Raw genomic sequence first — 15,930 nt, forward strand, 5'->3', positions numbered from 1 at the left:
TTTATCTTTTTTATTTATTCTCACTTCTTTCGTTTAATAAATTATTAGTAACCATATTCACAGTAAAAGAAAAAGAAACAAAAAAAAACCTATATTCATACATCTATATATTTAGGTTTAGCACATATATATAAAGTCTAAGAAAATATATTTATTCTCATAAGGTTAACCTCAGTCAGTTGACTATCTTTCGATTATTAGTTGAAACGTCTAATGTTAGTATTCTTGAAATTTTGTATAATATTTTTAAAATTACTTTATATATTTTGATATGTATATAAATACATTTTAATATGAATTAACCATGTCAATCATAATTAGAAATCATGTCAATCATAATCATGTTAACATGAACTAGGTTTAATAGTAAACCATATTAGAAATATTTAAGCCAAAATTTTTTGTTGGATTTTAATGGAAAATTTTCCATAATCATGGAAATTTTTATGTATATATATATATATATATATATATATATATATATATATATATATATATATATATATATCATAATTTTGAGAATTTTCTTAAACCGTCCAAACTTCAAGAAATTCTCGTAGAGTGGCTTTGGTGGTGTAAAAAAGATCGTTTAACCCTTGTCTTCATTTGATCTATTGTCATCTTTACCTTTGCTCCCTTGTTAGACCACAATAGTTGTTTCTGTGCTATAGGATTCGTCACCCGTTGTCCTCGAGAGGGGGTGGAAGAGTTGTTCTTGCCTCTATTAATCTCGTCGATCTTGCTTTTGCATGCCTCGTTTGCAACACTCGTGTGAGGAAGGAGGTGACAGTGGCCCTTGCACCCCCCCCCCCGCCCCCTTCCTATGCGAGAGTTGTGAGCGAGATTTGTAGGGGCGGGCTCAACAGGATCAATGGAGTTGGTAGTAGCCCTCTTACCCCTTCTTTCTCGTGTGAGAGCTTCGGGCAACAAATCCAATGAGGTAAAGGGGAGGGGAGATGATTGCAAGGGGTTTGACGAGGTCAAAACCTTTATTGCTAGTCATCTTTATACGCAATCGCACTTGTGCCACGAATGTTCATAGTAAAAGAGGATCATTGATGGGGGTAGAACGAGGCAATTGACGAGATAGAGGGCGATGATTACTATGGATAGAAGGATTATTTAAAAAATATATTTAGTAAAAAAAATTTAAATTGAGATTTTATTAAAAAAATTCAGTTATAATTTTTTTTCTTCTGAAATTCACTTATATATATAAATAAATATATAATTTTGCGGGGAGAGCTATTTCGCCGTTCCAGTGGTTATGAAAAAGTGTGAATAGAGTTTGATGAGATGCGCACCGTCCATCTGTACTTTTGTTCCAATTCGTACGTGTCTCGGGGAACCGTTCAGTCTTCTGGCGGTGGTGTGACGTAGCTGCTTGTCGTTTGCCCCATCCCGTCTCCCCTCTCTCGTGCTTTGCGCCTCTTTTGCTGTCGGCAGACCAACAAAGCCTGGCACTTAATTTAATCCTTTTGTTCTAATTATTATGTGGTGAGATTTGTTTTATATTTTCTCACCGCATCAATTCAACGTTATGATTTATTATTATCATCATCATCATTTTATTCAAACAATTATACGTAGCACTGAAGGGTACTCAGAATTTGTTTTCTACAACAACTCATGGTATTATTCTGTCTCGTAATTCACGTTATAATACATTATAGACATTAACATGCATGTATCTTTATTTTTAGATAATCCATTTATTATCTTCAAATTTGATAGTGTGTGGTCTGACTCAAAGTGAAATGTACCTGATAGATTTGACATAATTAATTTTGTCATTAGGTTTTTATTATCTCTGCAACTTAAGTCTTCTAATTATGTCCAATTTACTTATCCCTAACTTTATTCAATATCATTAGGTTGTTAAGATCAGTGTAATTAATATACCTAAAATATTTTATTATACCAAACCTATTCATAACAATTATTCTCAGTAGATAACAAAAGGAAAAACCATGGTAATTAACCACTTAAGGGAGGAAGGAAGGAAGGACATCTCCCACATGAATGCTGGTACCTTCTCCCAATCATCTTAAGCTGTGAGGGCACATATCCTGTGGATGCTACTAACGAAGAATATGCTAATAATATATAATTGGGCACATCGGCCTCCCAATTATGTTCACGTGCACAGCCTCAATATTCTCTCAGAGTTGTATCGCACGGCCTTTTTATTTCTATCTCCTTATCTTAGCCTTCTTTGCCTGTGGTCGATGTGACATATGATTCTTCGGATTTGTGCTGCAAATCGAAGGAAATTTATTTGATTGATTGTGATTAAAGCTCATAATGAAGTTGATTTATTAACGTCTAATGACACAACTTAACGGTTGTAATTAAGCATAATGAGTGGGCATTAGGAGTGTGCCACCTCCCTCAGTTTTCTAAACTAGCTTCTGAATCGAGTACCCGCCGCGGTTACCCATGTGATCATTGGAGGTTCTGCAGGTGGGTCCCTTTCTCAACTATTCACGTGGACCACTCGTCTTTTCCTCCACAAAACAACAAGTTACAGGCTCACTCCGCTCAACACCATCAACATCGATCATCTTCTTCTTCTTCTTCTTCTTCTTCTTCTTCCTCCTCCTTCCCTGCAACCTCCTCTGTGCATGCATGCGCTTACTTCCGCCTTACCAACCCCAAGCTGACCTCAGCACGTAACGTAAACACATAGCAATTTGCATAGAGACGTACGTACTACACAGCATTGCTTGATCGCTTCCACGATGCCATCTCTGTTTCACAACCGCAGAGCTCTCCACGTACCTTTCTTCCCTTTGCCTTCCGCCCCTCCTCCTGCGGCTTCTCCGTTCCCAAAGTACCCCTTTTCCTCCGCTTCCTCTTCTTCGTCTTCTTCTTCTTCTTCCTCGACCTCGCAGCAGCAGCAGGGTTTCTTTCCGTCGTACCCCGCCCCGCCGGCTACGACGCAGCCCACCTTCCCCGCCAACCTCTCCTCCCTCATCTTCCCCAGCTCCAGCTCAGCCCCTCCCCGCCACGCCCCCGCCTCCCAGCTCCTCCCCGCCGTCCTCCTCCCCCTGCTCGCCCTCGCCGCACTCGCCGCCGCCGCCGCCTTCTTCATCCACCGCCGCCTCCGCCCCTCTCGCGGCGATGACGCTCGATCCGACTCCCTCCGCCTCTTTCCCCCGTGCTCCGCCGCCTCAGACCGCAAGCCTCCCGCGGCCCCCGACTTCCTCTACCTCGGCACCCTCGTCGACTCCCGTGGACACTACCATCGCCCCTCCTCCTCCTCTGCGGCTTCCGAACCGGCGCCCCGGTCGCCCCCCCTCCAGAAGGCTGGCTCGCCGGAGCTCCGTCCCCTCGCGCTGCTCTCTCGCCAGGTCCAGCAAGGGTGCGAGAATGCCGACGGCGGTGGGTCGCCGGCGGAGGAGTTTTACTCGCCCGACGGGCCTTCGAGCCCGGGGAACGCGTCTCCGCCGGCCGAGGCGGGGAAACGCGCGTCCGGGAGCTCGACGCTGAGCACGGGGTCGTACCCGCTGTCTAACTCAGTATCATCTCCTTCTCCGTCGTCGCCGACGATTCCGTCACCGCCCATCGGGTACAGCCCTGCGCATTCGAGCGGCAGATCGCTCAAGAGCAAATCCGGGAGGGACTTCGTCGTAGGAGGTGTTGGATTTCAAGATCCGCTGCAGCCACCACCGCCACCACCACCACCGCCTCCGCTGACTCCTTCACCGCCGAAGCGAAGACCCGCTTCACCTTCTCCACCTTTTTCACCTACGAAGAAGGAATCCGGTGAAAAAGTGGCAACTTTGGATTTCTCGGGCCCGAAGACGCCACCGTTGAGATTCGGGGGTTTCTCTCGCAACCCATTCGCTGTTAGTCCTCCACCGCCACAAAGGCAAGCTCCGGTACCACCACCACCTCCTCCGCCACCGCCATATGGATATTGGGAGAGTCGCATCAAGAAACCAGTGGATTTGCAGCCGTCGGATCTCGTGCTGCCCAAGCTGGGATCAGTGAAGGATCCCTCATCATTGGAAGAATCCTCAAAGAATGTGGTGGGGAAGAGCGAGGAGACCCCTCGGCCAAAGTTGAAGCCTTTGCTCTGGGACAAGGTCCGGGCGAGCTCAGACCGAGCAATGGTGTGGGATCAGTTGAAATCGAGTTCATTCCAGTAAGATCTTGATCTTGATTTTCCATATTCAACACTGGATTGCTTCAAGAAAGGTTATTTTTTTGCCCCTTTTCCCCTCATTGTTTGGAGAACTGATGGATTGGCAGAGTGAACGAGGAGATGATCGAGACTCTGTTCATCAGCAATGCAACAAACACCGCACCGAAGGAGATGAATAGGCGGCAAGTACTTCCATCTCTGACTCAAGAGAATAGAGTCCTCGATCCAAAGAAGTCTCAGAACATTGCCATTCTGCTGCGGGCCTTGAATGTGACTAAGGAGGAAGTATGTGAAGCTCTGTTGGAAGGTGTGATATACTTCCGTTTTATCAATTCTCTTAAACCTTCTGGCTAGTCTGGTTAATTCAAATCCGATTTCGCAAATTTCTTCTTAAATTGAATCATCACAGCAACTTCTATGATTTTTTTTGTTCCTTCATTGGTAACTGAAGCAAACCATTTAGACGTATAGAACGACGACAGAGAGTCAACTGTACTGAGTTGATTATGCCTGCAGCATTCTTGGTAACACTCTAAATTAAAGACTATAAGTTGCTGATGCTGATTACTTGGTTGTCATTTGAAGTAGTTGCAGTATGCGGTAGGTGCCCCTCGGTGGCTCCATCTTGATCTGCCAATCAAAGATCTAAGGTTTAATGAATTGCTGCCTTGCTACTTGACAGATGTATTATACCAGACATAGCACATACTTGTACTTCTGCCGGCATTTTTTCTTAGTTTGATCATCATGGCTGGTATTGGGCATGATAAATTTCAATTTGGCATTAGGACGCATACTTGTATCTTCAGAATGTTGGACAAACCATCACAATTAAGAGAGAATATCTGCTTTTTGTCCATCCTGTTCTTGCATAAACTGCTGAATTTTTCTGATTATGTTGCTTCAACAGTGGGTTCTCTTGAGATGGAAGACAGTGTAGTACTTACTGTACTTGGGACTGTCTAACGTACACAGTTACGAATGAAGCTCTGTATAAATATCTAGCAACTAGTTTATCTGAATTTGGATTTTTCATGCTAGCATATTTGTTTGTGGATTCAACTACCTGTTAGCAATTACATACTGGACTGACTGAATTGTCATGTCCTTGTTTCTCCTGTAAATAGAAGTGAGACTTCTATGCTAACTTTTGCATTGCCGGTGATACATGTTATGAAATACTTCCAAGACTTTTGCCCAATAAATGCTTGGTTCAGCCATGTGATGGAATAGAGCAAAGCACACCTACAAGTAATTGCCTGTATAGCGAATGTTGAAACTAATGTTTCCATTGCACCTAATCGTTCAAGAGTGGAAGGTGGATAATAGAAAATATCAATTGGTCCTAATATATTTGTGATCTGAGTCCTGGCATAATAGGGTTCTTGGCTTCATATGGTGAAGGACCTGGATCAGTGCCAAGTCACAGCAACATATCTATGCCATGAAAATGCTTCAATCCAAGCATCCTAACTAGTAGTCTTGATAATCTGCCGGGAAGCATCCCTACATCCTAAAGATTGTTCAGAATCTAATGAGACTGGCATATGGAACCCTCATGCATGTAATATATCAGTAACAATGGGTTGATCGGTCATCTCTTTGCTTGTTAATGTAAAATTAGGCATTGACATGCATAGGAGAGAAACAGAGATTTCAGAAGTAGAACAAGTTAAATGTACCAGCACAATACTTGGAAGTGGATTTTCATATTATTACACTTTGCTGAAGATATCAAATACACTCTTCTCTAATGATTTAGCATTTTCAGTAATTTATTAATTATTATGATTATCTGTTTCCTTGGATCCTATAAACAAGGCTCTAGTTCTTGCTGATGGTTCAAACTTGAAAATTTTGGTGGTTAGGAACAGCTGAAATTAGAATTGATCAGAAGGAAACATAGACAACCTAATTATGGCAATTAAAATATATGCGCCTGTGATCGAAGTCACTAATGTGAAAACATCAGTTTATCTCGTTCTTTGTAGTTATTGATGCATGTAATGCTTGTAATTAGCTGTCGGCAACACTAGGTGAAAGCATATGAACTGTAATACTTCACTATTGATCGACTCTTTCTCGGTTATCCAAAGAATTTACATTTGGAAGGTTAACTGTTTGCAAGTCTCTCCTCTTACCTTTACCTGTTCTCCCAGTTGTTGACATATTAAACTTCATAAAATATCAAATCTAAGTCTTTAGTAGATTCTTTTTTTGTGGTTACCTTTCAGTATCCATTATCCATTTGAGAAGTTAGAAGTTGGCCATTTTTGAATGCAGGTAATGCAGATAGCTTGGGAAATGAATTGCTGGAGACCTTAGTAAAGATGGCTCCTAGCAAAGAAGAAGAGCTTAAATTGAGAGAATACAAAGATGACTCACCAGTCAAGCTTGGTCCAGCAGAAAAGTTTCTCAGAGCAGTACTTGAAATACCATTCGCATTTAAGAGGGTGGATGCCATGCTTTACATTGCCAATTTTGATTTGGAGATCAATTATCTTAAGAAGTCCTTTGAAACTCTTGAGGTAAATCTACTAATGCTTCTCGTAGTTTTTAATTTATTATTTTAAGTTCTTGGTGAAGGATGATGCATATTGATATATAAAATTGACTTAATGGATATTAGAAAACGCACCCTGCAAATCTTGCCATTGTTCATATGTGTTTATCTTCTACTGTATTTGTATTCCAAGTACGCCACCTATGTTATATTATGCATTGATGACGAACATTTTGAATAATGGTTGTTATACTTGTAATAAAGACCATTGTAATTATTTTGGGGTTTTTTATTATATAAAAATAACCCCAAAAGAGGGTCAGTGTAACCCATATCTTCTCTTACAGTTGTATAATAAAAATAAAGACCTCCATAGGGTCCCACTATTCACCAAATAAAATATTTTTAAAATTTTGAATTAATTTCATTTGAAACAATTTTTAATTAGTGTTTTGTTATTTTAAAAAGTGGATTTGTACAACAGTGTCCCTTATTTCCTTTTGTAATCCACAGCAGTTTCCTATATGTTGAATAACAGAAATTTTTTGGCTAATTTTTTTTTTCTCAATAGATGCTTGTGATTTAAAATTTATTGCGGAACTATTTTTGTACACTGGATTTAAATCTCTCTATTTTAAATATCTTTTATCTTCTGATTTTGGAAACCACAGCCTTACAAATGCTTCTGCTGCATCTGTTGATTTGCCCTATATCATTTATGAATTTCTGTACTTAATTTTTAAATTTATAGTATACAAGAACATGCAAGGAAACATACTACTGGATTTGACATCGGTTTGCGACTTTTGGGAGGCATAACCATTGAAGCATCTGTCCGTAAAAATAAGTCAGCATTGTGGGGTCAAGGTTTTTTAAGCCATTTAACATTGCAGGGTATAGGTACTTTACACAGCCATTTACTATTTAAACTAACTTTGCTAAAAAAAATTGCATTTATATAAAAACTAATTGTTGGAACTGCTGGAAAAATGATTGTCTTTGGAAATCTAATACGAGTTAGAAGCTGAAAAATGCATAATGAATGGATAACTAGTATCCTAAAGTCATTTCATTGTTTGAGCTTTATTCTTGCAGAGTTGCTACAGAAGAATATAAACAATCTCTTCACTTACCAGAATGTTTCCTAGATTTGCTTTCTTTGGGTAGAATAAAGTGATGGATGATTTGTTACATTATACTTTATTAGTTAGATCCATGGTATGTAATTTCGAATGGTACCGTCCGGTATGGGTGGTATGTACCGGTCCGATGGCATACCGGTACGTGGAACGCTCGTTATCGGACGTACAGTGCTACAGTGCTACAGTAAGAGAAGATAGCTCGGTAAGCCTTGGTGTACCGCTCGGTACGCTAGTACCGTACCATACCGAGCCAACCTCGAAACATCGGTACGGTACGGTATTGCATACCTTGGTTGGATCCATCTTCAGGGTGCTAGATATTCCCATATGCTTTGATCTTTTTTTTTTTATTTCTGTCTTATGCCCTTTCTTCCCATATTGATGGGGCCGAAACAGCTCATATGCCAAATGTCTTGTTGTACTTCAACCCTAAACCCTGTACTAGTTTCTTTATTATTTTATTATGCTTTGAAATTTTGCATCATGGTTTTCTGAAAATTGTAAGTATAAACATGAATTGGAAGATAAAGTAGTTTCTTTAGATAATGCTGTTTATTTTTCAAGTTTTGTGAATCTTTTAGTAACCAATTTCCAATCCTCCAGGCAGCCTGTGAAGAGCTGAGGAGCAGTAGGTTGTTTCTCAAGCTTCTAGAAGCTGTCCTGAAAACTGGGAATCGCATGAATGTTGGAACTAATCGTGGTGATGCGCACGCCTTCAAGCTTGACACACTTCTCAAACTAGTAGACATCAAAGGCACTGATGGCAAGACTACACTTCTTCACTTTGTTGTCCAGGAGATCATAAGAGCAGAAGGCTCTCGCCTTTCTGGCACCAAACATCTGACGGCCGAAAACCTAAATACTCTGCAAGACGACCTCGAGTGCAAGAAGCTCGGCCTCCAAGTTGTTGCTGGCCTTGGAGGCGAGCTTAGCAATGTGAAGAAAGCAGCTGCAATGGACTCTGATGTCCTCTGCAGCTATGTCTCAAAACTTTCTGGAGGAATTGGTAAGATAACTGAGGTTCTAAGATTGAACGAATCGTTGCAGTCAAATGAGAGCTTTCAGAGGTTCAACGATGCCATAAATGGGTTCCTAAAGAAGGCGGAGACTGAGATCGTAAAACTGCAGGCTCAAGAAAGCTTGGCACTCTCCCTGGTCAGGGAATTAACCGAGTACTTCCATGGGGACTCAGCCAAAGAAGAAGCTCATCCTTTCAGAATTTTCATGGTAGTAAGAGACTTCCTGGCCATTCTTGATCAGGTATGCAAGGAGGTAGGAAGGGTAAACGATCATAGCTTCATTACCTCAACTAAACAGCAACCAGCACCTGTAAACCGAACCCTGCCGCCACTGTTCCCAAGATTACATGCACTGCGATCTGAAAGTTCCGACGAAGAAAGCTGACCAACATTGTCGTAGATGATCTTTGTCAGTGCGTCGCCCGGTTATCAGCTGGTAAATGTGGCACGACATAGATTAGAAGCCAGGTTATTTATATATATTTTTTGTACCAGCAGAATCTTAATGGAACAGAATTTTGTGAATAATTATGGCTATATATATATATACATAAATCTAGATCATAGAAAGTGGTGGTGGGGAAGATGGCATTGTGTAGAAGGATCTTGTTTGTCATTGCATGATTGTTATCCAGAAACATTCATCTAGTTAGCAGCTCCAGTATTCTGATACATATTTGCATCATGTTGATGTGTAGCACACACAATGCCATGAGTTTAGGCTGCAGACAGTGTATCACCCACCTGTATTTATATCTCCAAGATGCTTCATTGTTAAGCCTGGTTCTTTTCTTATTTCTGTCCCTTGATGGATTTATATTGAATGCTCTTGTTTGTAGATATTATTGAATGTAGCAGGTTGGATGGATGTGCATCAGAGTTTATGACAGAGAAAGAAATAAATGGTAAAAAATGCCTGCCAGAATTATTCCTCTGCAAACTTTCACTGACTGAACTCTTGCTGTTGGTTGCTCACCTTGCGTTTGCCCTACCGGTGGCCTCAAAGCACACTGAGATCCGACAATGGAGGCCATATAAAGGCGGAAGTCAAAAGCAAAACTATGTCGATGCGACATGATCTAAATCTCTGAGCCCCAAGTTTCGATCGGTCATCGAGATCATGCTCCATCTAGAAGCTCACCCTCCGAACAAGGTGTGTGTTGTGTTGCTGCAAGCTAATCCAATTTCGATTCTGCAAGTGCAACCGCACTGTTGAGCTGAACTCGTCCTGCTTTGTGGAATGCATTTATGATCTTTACTTTGCCATTGTACGATAATAGGGCCATAGGAATCCTTCATGATGGATGGATGGATGTTTTTGGATGCCAAGATTTTGCCAGTTCTTGGGGATTATGGCCTGCAAACTATTTGTTTTCTTCGTCTCTCTCTCTCTCTCTCTCTCTCTCTCTCTCGATGTGCCATCGGCGTCATCAGCTAGCCCAGGAGACAGGAAGCATATATTTAAGGAGCATGATTCGGGGGTGTGATGGACAGCTTCATCTTGTTCCCTCCTCTTCCCCAAACTCCAAGAAACAGGAATGGTCAAAACAAGTGCTCATGGTCTTGGCGCTGTCCCATTAATGCCTTCGATCCCCCATCATTCATTACTCGTCCCCTTTGAACTGCACACACTTTTACTGTGAAGAACGAGCACAAGCTTTGACTGCTTTTGTTTTGCCTGCTCATGTGACACATTATTCTCTTTGCAGCCATCAGAGCTCAATCCTCCTCTCATTCTTCCTCCCTCCCTCAGGCCTTTTTGCACACACCTCTCTCTCTCTCTCTCTCTCATTCTTCCTCTCTCCCTTATAGAAGAAGACAAGTAAATTGCAGAGCAGGCGAAGGACGTGCTCTCAGTGCTAATCTTTACCCGCAGTTGGTGCAGCTGCGGCCACCGTTCCCCATACACGTGGGTAGACAATTCGGTGCCCGTGCAACGCTGCTCTTTGATCGGACGCATCGTGCGGAGGACCTTTCTTTGACTTCCACTGCTCCATGGAAGCTCAAGTCAAAAGCCGATGGCCTTCTCATGTAGGATGGAGTCGTCATATGTCCATAGGTAGAAAGCTACTGATGGATGCTCACAGCCATGAACGAGCTTGGAGTTCCGGTCGTTCCATAAATATGTCTCTCACCGAGTTTCGGGGATCACTTCTCTTCTCAAGTGTACGACTCATACGATCATCATGATTCCAAGAGTTTGAACTGTTCATCAGTTATGCTAAGCTAAACTATTGAATCTGTGCAATTCATGTATGAGAAAAAGCTCGCAAACAAGAAGCATAAATGATGATAAGATCTTGCATTTATGGAGAACTAATTTAACCGGTAAGATACACGATCTCTACAGAGTAATGCCGAAGCAGAAGCAGAAGCAGAAGCAGAGAGGAAAGAAGGAGAGAAAGAGAGAGAGAGAGAGAGGGAGGAGGAAGAGGAGACGTGAGCGGATGTGGATCGCATTTAAGGACCGGGCATCATTGCTGAGGCACGTCATCATTATCATGACCGCGCCTTCCAAAGCTTATAGAACTCCAAGAGATATTATATGCATATATGAAAAGTAGGGATCGGTGATGGGTACAAATGGTGTAACGCATTTAACACACAATCTCTCTCTCTCTCTCTCTCTCTCTCTCTCTCTCTCTCTCTCTCTGCAGAACGGCATTCTGGGGAGGCATTTATGACACCTTTCATTGATGACTCGACCCCTTTCTCGCACAGTGACTTCTGTCTTTACTGATACGTCCCCTGCTATCCTCTGCAAACTGCTGTCTGCCTCCCCCCAACCTTACGACCAATCTCTCTCGAGAGAGAGAAAGCAGTGTGTAATAGGCTTTCCCTTTTTATTTCTTCATCTCGAGCTGACTCTTCATTTTAGCTCGACGGGATTCCAATAACACAGAGTTTCAGATCTACAAGAACATGATGTTGGTGTTTGAAGGAACGATCTTATGTTTGACTATGTCACGAGTCAACTCTCAAAAGCTGGCTGGGAAAACGAAAGTAATTTATGATCATTTGCATGCACGAAAAGAAAGCAAGTATAAGTCACTACTACAAGGATCGGATCTCGATAGAGAAAGTAGCATTGCCACATAGCAAGAACAAGTAAACACATATCGTCCGACTTTGGATAACATAAAGCCAGAGGTAGAAGATGAAGACATCCTTCCTTTGTTTGTAGTTTTGACTGTGTAAAATGGCAGGACTGTCACAGGGACACACTTCTCAGTTCTTTTCCTGCAATCAATCACGCTCCAAATGTTCAACCTGCAACTCGAAAATTGTAGGAATACGATTAGAGAATGCACAGAAGGAAGCATAGAGGCATCGATACAATATTTATGTGCAAATGCAATTCTTAATGTAGCCTTTGAAGTGCATTAGTATCATACAATATTCTTTAGCAGTGGACAGTAAGTTTGTATGATTCATTCAATACACTACCTAATAAATTCTATGTCAAAAAAGAGATAATTATCCATTGTAATATGTCTAGTAATATGCATTAAGTAAATGTGTAGGACATACATAATCTAACAAACCATACTTTGGTCATACAATTTGCAGTTCATAGAAGCTCAAATTGTATGCTCAACTCAACATGTAAGCATGTTTTGATGACACTAATCAATTACCATATAACTCAGTTTGTAATAAGAACACATACACCTAATACTTGATAGAACATCTTTTTGGATTAAAAGTGAGATTGCTGCCACAAAATTTTATTGAAGTGCTTAATCAGGAAGAGAAAATTTGAGAACATAAACATATAAACTACTTGTATTAACTTCATATAATTCATTTTATAACCTAAAAAGAAGTAGGTTTTCCAATCTATCACACATCTCTTATTAAATCACTGTTAGAATTCCCCCTACATATTAATTATAAATGCAGCTAAATTCAAAGTTTTTACACACAAAGACTTCATCTTTTGGGCTAAACTTACAACAGTAGTGTGAATAGGGAAGAAGCAAAGAGAGAGAGAGAGAGAGAGAGAGAGAGAGAGAGAGAGAGAGAGAGAGAGAGGGAAACCTGCCAAGGTTTTCTAGAGAGGCCCAATGCCCGGCCGCTCGTCGCCGCCGGCAGCACTCGGCTTCGAGAAATGCCCACCAAACAGCCCAATTGCTGCCGCGGAGGTGGCGTTCACAGCCGCCGCCAGGCCTGCATCATAAGCACCGTTGGCACCCAACCTCGCGGCCAGATCTGCGTCATGATTCCTCAGCATCATCTGGAGGTTGTGGTTTGGATCCCTCGCGGAGGATGGGAAGAACTGATCCCGTCCGAACCCGAGGCAGGTTATGCCGGTGTGGTTGAGGTTGATGAACCCGTGGCCGGTGGCGGAAGTCACCGGGATGGTCTCGCCAAAACCGGCACTGGAAGTTCCTGCAGCGGCGGTGGCGGCGGCTGCGGCTGCGGCTGACCGGTACTTGGAGAGCTCGGACTTGGCGCAGGAAAGGTCCATCTGGAGCTGCCGCAGCTGGTGCTGGAGGATGGAGATGACGCCGACGCATCCGTAGACGGGGTCACGGAGGCGCATGTCGGCCTCGTAGGCGAGGGAGTTGACGGCGTCCTCGCGCTGGTACGGGTGCAGCTCGTTGAGGAGCTTCGTGACGTTGCTGGCGCCGAAGACGCGGTGCACGTGCACGAACTTCTGCGGCTGGTCCGGCGGGAAGTAAGGGGCGAAGACGCAGTCGGGTTGGCACTTGCGGCGGAGGAACTTGCAGGCGGCGCACGGTGAGCTCGTGGATGAAGGCGAAGCGGAAGACGCGGCCGATGAGACCGGCAGCTGGGCCGATGACGACGCCATTGACAGACTTCTCCTTGTCTATGAGAGAGAGAGAGAGAGAGAGAGAGGAGATGAGATGGTTGCGATCATAAGTAGAAAGATTTTATGGAAAGAAGACATTCGAATACACATTATATATACAAAAAACAATTAGAGATTCCGATTTTGATTTGCTCAAACAAATCAAAAGATAGAGGAAACAGATCTTCCAATCAATCAACTCTACGACTAAAAGAACATCGCACGGAAATCTCAGAAAAGAAATGGAAATCTATGTCCGACCAAAAAGGCAGAACCTTTTTGCTGAATCCAATCACTCATTTCTTTCCTTAGCCGAAAAGGACATATCTTTTCGATCGAGAGTAGTCGAGCCAACACTTTGTACCCTACACTCTCTTTCTGAGGCATTCTTCCAATTGAGTCTTTGGCTTCTGATGTGTTCTACAAGAAAGCCGTGTGCCAGAGGACAAGGAGAAGAAGAGAAGGGCGACGGCGCAGTTGAAAACATATACTATATATTATGTATGTATGTATGTATGTATCTACCTTTTAGTTCCTGCCAATCTGGTCCGGTCCTCAGCTCGCGGCTGCGCCTTCGTTTTGCCTCCTCTCGACGTAGGTCGAACGCCAACGGCAGCGGAGGAGAAGGATGCGCAGAAACGAGTTGGATGAGCAGATCAAAATCTGAGAGAGAGAGAGAGAGACAGCGAATTTATAGAGAGTTGGTGTGATTACAGTGGGATATGATAGAGAGAGAGAGGTGGGTGCTGTGTGATGTCTGGTATTAAGGAAAGAAGGGATTTGATGGGATTGAGAGATGGTAAGAAAGAATGAGCATGTCTTGATTTGACGTTTACGTTACTCGACTCCATAATCTCTCTCTCTCTCTCTCTCTCTCTCTCTCTCTCTCTCTCTCTCTCTTGGTTTCACTTAGCAGGCATGTAGCGAGAGCAACAGCGACACCTCGACGGGAATTACGTCGAGCAGGTTGTACGACGAGGCCGCCATTAATTCTGCCATCTGTTCGTCCATGGGCGCTCTTCATGTGAAACTGGAAATACTTGTGCTGTGGCCTTACAATCCAATTGCTTGTGCAGTAGGTCTGAGCGAGAGCATAAATCCTTAGGTTTAACGCTCCTTCCATGGATGAAATCCTTCTCATGTGTACTTTGGTGCAGTCATTGAAGATGGAGATCCATCTCTAATTGCTTGCACATCCAATCTTTTCCATTTTATGGAAAGCACAAGGAAGCAATTTATTCTTTTAAAAATGATTCTTAATTGGATGATTAGTAAAAGCATAGGCAATTCAGAATTGGTTAACATCAACCACAAAACTAGTGTTGTTGTGTATCCGACTTCGTCGTTGCGAAGCTCAAGCCGACGATACAATTCGAGATCGAGAGCTAAACGAAGAGTTTTGTAAATAGAACTACTGAAGTCTTCGTTAGCTATCATGAATGATGTGGTAGTTCTAATGAATAGAATCTTACATGTTAAGTCCTTATTGACTCGAAATATTAGTTATATCAAGTTAGTTATATGACCTTAAATAGTTAGCTACACTAACTCACTCGAGGCCTTCAAATGTTTGATTCGAGTGTAAAAACATCCCTTTAATTCCTTCTTGCGGGTATTATTATGACAACTCATCGAACTTCAAGAGCCCATACATCAATCACCATCTCCATTAGGCATCGCGTCACCTCTAACAATCCTAATAATGATTCATCCTTGCTAATGTGATATAGTTCTTATATCCCTAATCTTCATTCATGTTGCAAATTAGGTCAACACAAAAGTTGTCTACCATGACTTATGATAGCATTCTACTAAAGCTAAAAATAATAAGATGTTGTTTCTATCGAAATTAGTTAATACCTAACTATTAAGTCGAAAATTGATGTTTCGAGTCAGGAACTTATTCAGAGCCAATTGAGCTCTTTTTTTTTCGCATTGGTCACAAGTGGATTTTCAAACTTATTCAAATTTATCTCGACTTCGAAAATGTTAAACCCCACAAAATTACGTCGAGAGTTAACTTAAATTAGTTTTAGGATCGAAAGATTCAACTAATGCTTTGAGTAGGATTAGAAAAAGTGTTCGAGGAATGTAATGCCAATTATGAAGAATGATTGTATGCCTCTCTCGAGTTTAATCATGACTATGTCGCATTGAATATATGATATAATAACACCTAATCGATTTGTTCTCGTGTTGAGATGTCGACCACGTACCAACCATGTATTGATCATATGGCTCTGAGGTGTTGACTATATATAAGCCATGAAGAACCGAGGTGTCGACCACCTCAGCATCTC

General features: G+C 42.1%; 2 protein-coding genes across 2 annotated transcripts; one reads left to right on the top strand and one right to left on the bottom strand.

Moving 5' to 3' along the window:
• The first annotated feature begins 2,535 nt into the window (after positions 1–2,535).
• On the top strand, positions 2,536–9,592 carry LOC135637658 (formin-like protein 1). The gene is made up of 4 exons (XM_065150342.1): positions 2,536–4,150; positions 4,258–4,457; positions 6,434–6,678; positions 8,399–9,592. Exons 1-4 carry the CDS (start codon positions 2,742–2,744, stop codon positions 9,197–9,199), a joined length of 2,655 nt encoding a protein of 884 aa, XP_065006414.1. The 5' UTR covers positions 2,536–2,741; the 3' UTR covers positions 9,200–9,592.
• Positions 9,593–11,801: 2,209 nt separating this feature from the next.
• LOC135585411 (protein ASYMMETRIC LEAVES 2-like) lies at positions 11,802–14,294 on the bottom strand. The gene is made up of 3 exons (XM_065150870.1): positions 14,156–14,294; positions 12,856–13,648; positions 11,802–12,084 (listed from the first exon to the last, which is right to left on the bottom strand). The coding sequence occupies exon 2, from the start codon at positions 13,628–13,630 to the stop codon at positions 12,869–12,871; it is 762 nt and encodes a 253-aa protein (XP_065006942.1). The 5' UTR covers positions 13,631–13,648; positions 14,156–14,294; the 3' UTR covers positions 11,802–12,084; positions 12,856–12,868.
• Between the last annotated feature and the right edge of the window lie 1,636 nt (positions 14,295–15,930).

The sequence above is a fragment of the Musa acuminata genome, chromosome BXJ3-5 (assembly GCF_036884655.1).
Source record: "Musa acuminata AAA Group cultivar baxijiao chromosome BXJ3-5, Cavendish_Baxijiao_AAA, whole genome shotgun sequence".
NCBI classification, from domain to species: Eukaryota; Viridiplantae; Streptophyta; class Magnoliopsida; order Zingiberales; family Musaceae; genus Musa; species Musa acuminata.

What these genes read in the sequence shown, in the direction of transcription:
- LOC135637658 (XM_065150342.1), top strand. Translation starts at nt 2,742, where the DNA reads ATGCCATCTCTGTTTCACAACCGCAGAGCTCTCCACGTACCTTTCTTC. An exon ending in TTGAAATCGAGTTCATTCCA is followed by an intron (nt 4,151 to 4,257) that starts GTAAGATCTTGA and finishes ATGGATTGGCAG; the next exon opens with AGTGAACGAGGAGATGATCG. An exon ending in ATGTGAAGCTCTGTTGGAAG is followed by an intron (nt 4,458 to 6,433) that starts GTGTGATATACT and finishes TTTTGAATGCAG; the next exon opens with GTAATGCAGATAGCTTGGGA.
- LOC135585411 (XM_065150870.1), bottom strand. Translation starts at nt 13,630, where the DNA reads ATGGCGTCGTCATCGGCCCAGCTGCCGGTCTCATCGGCCGCGTCTTCC.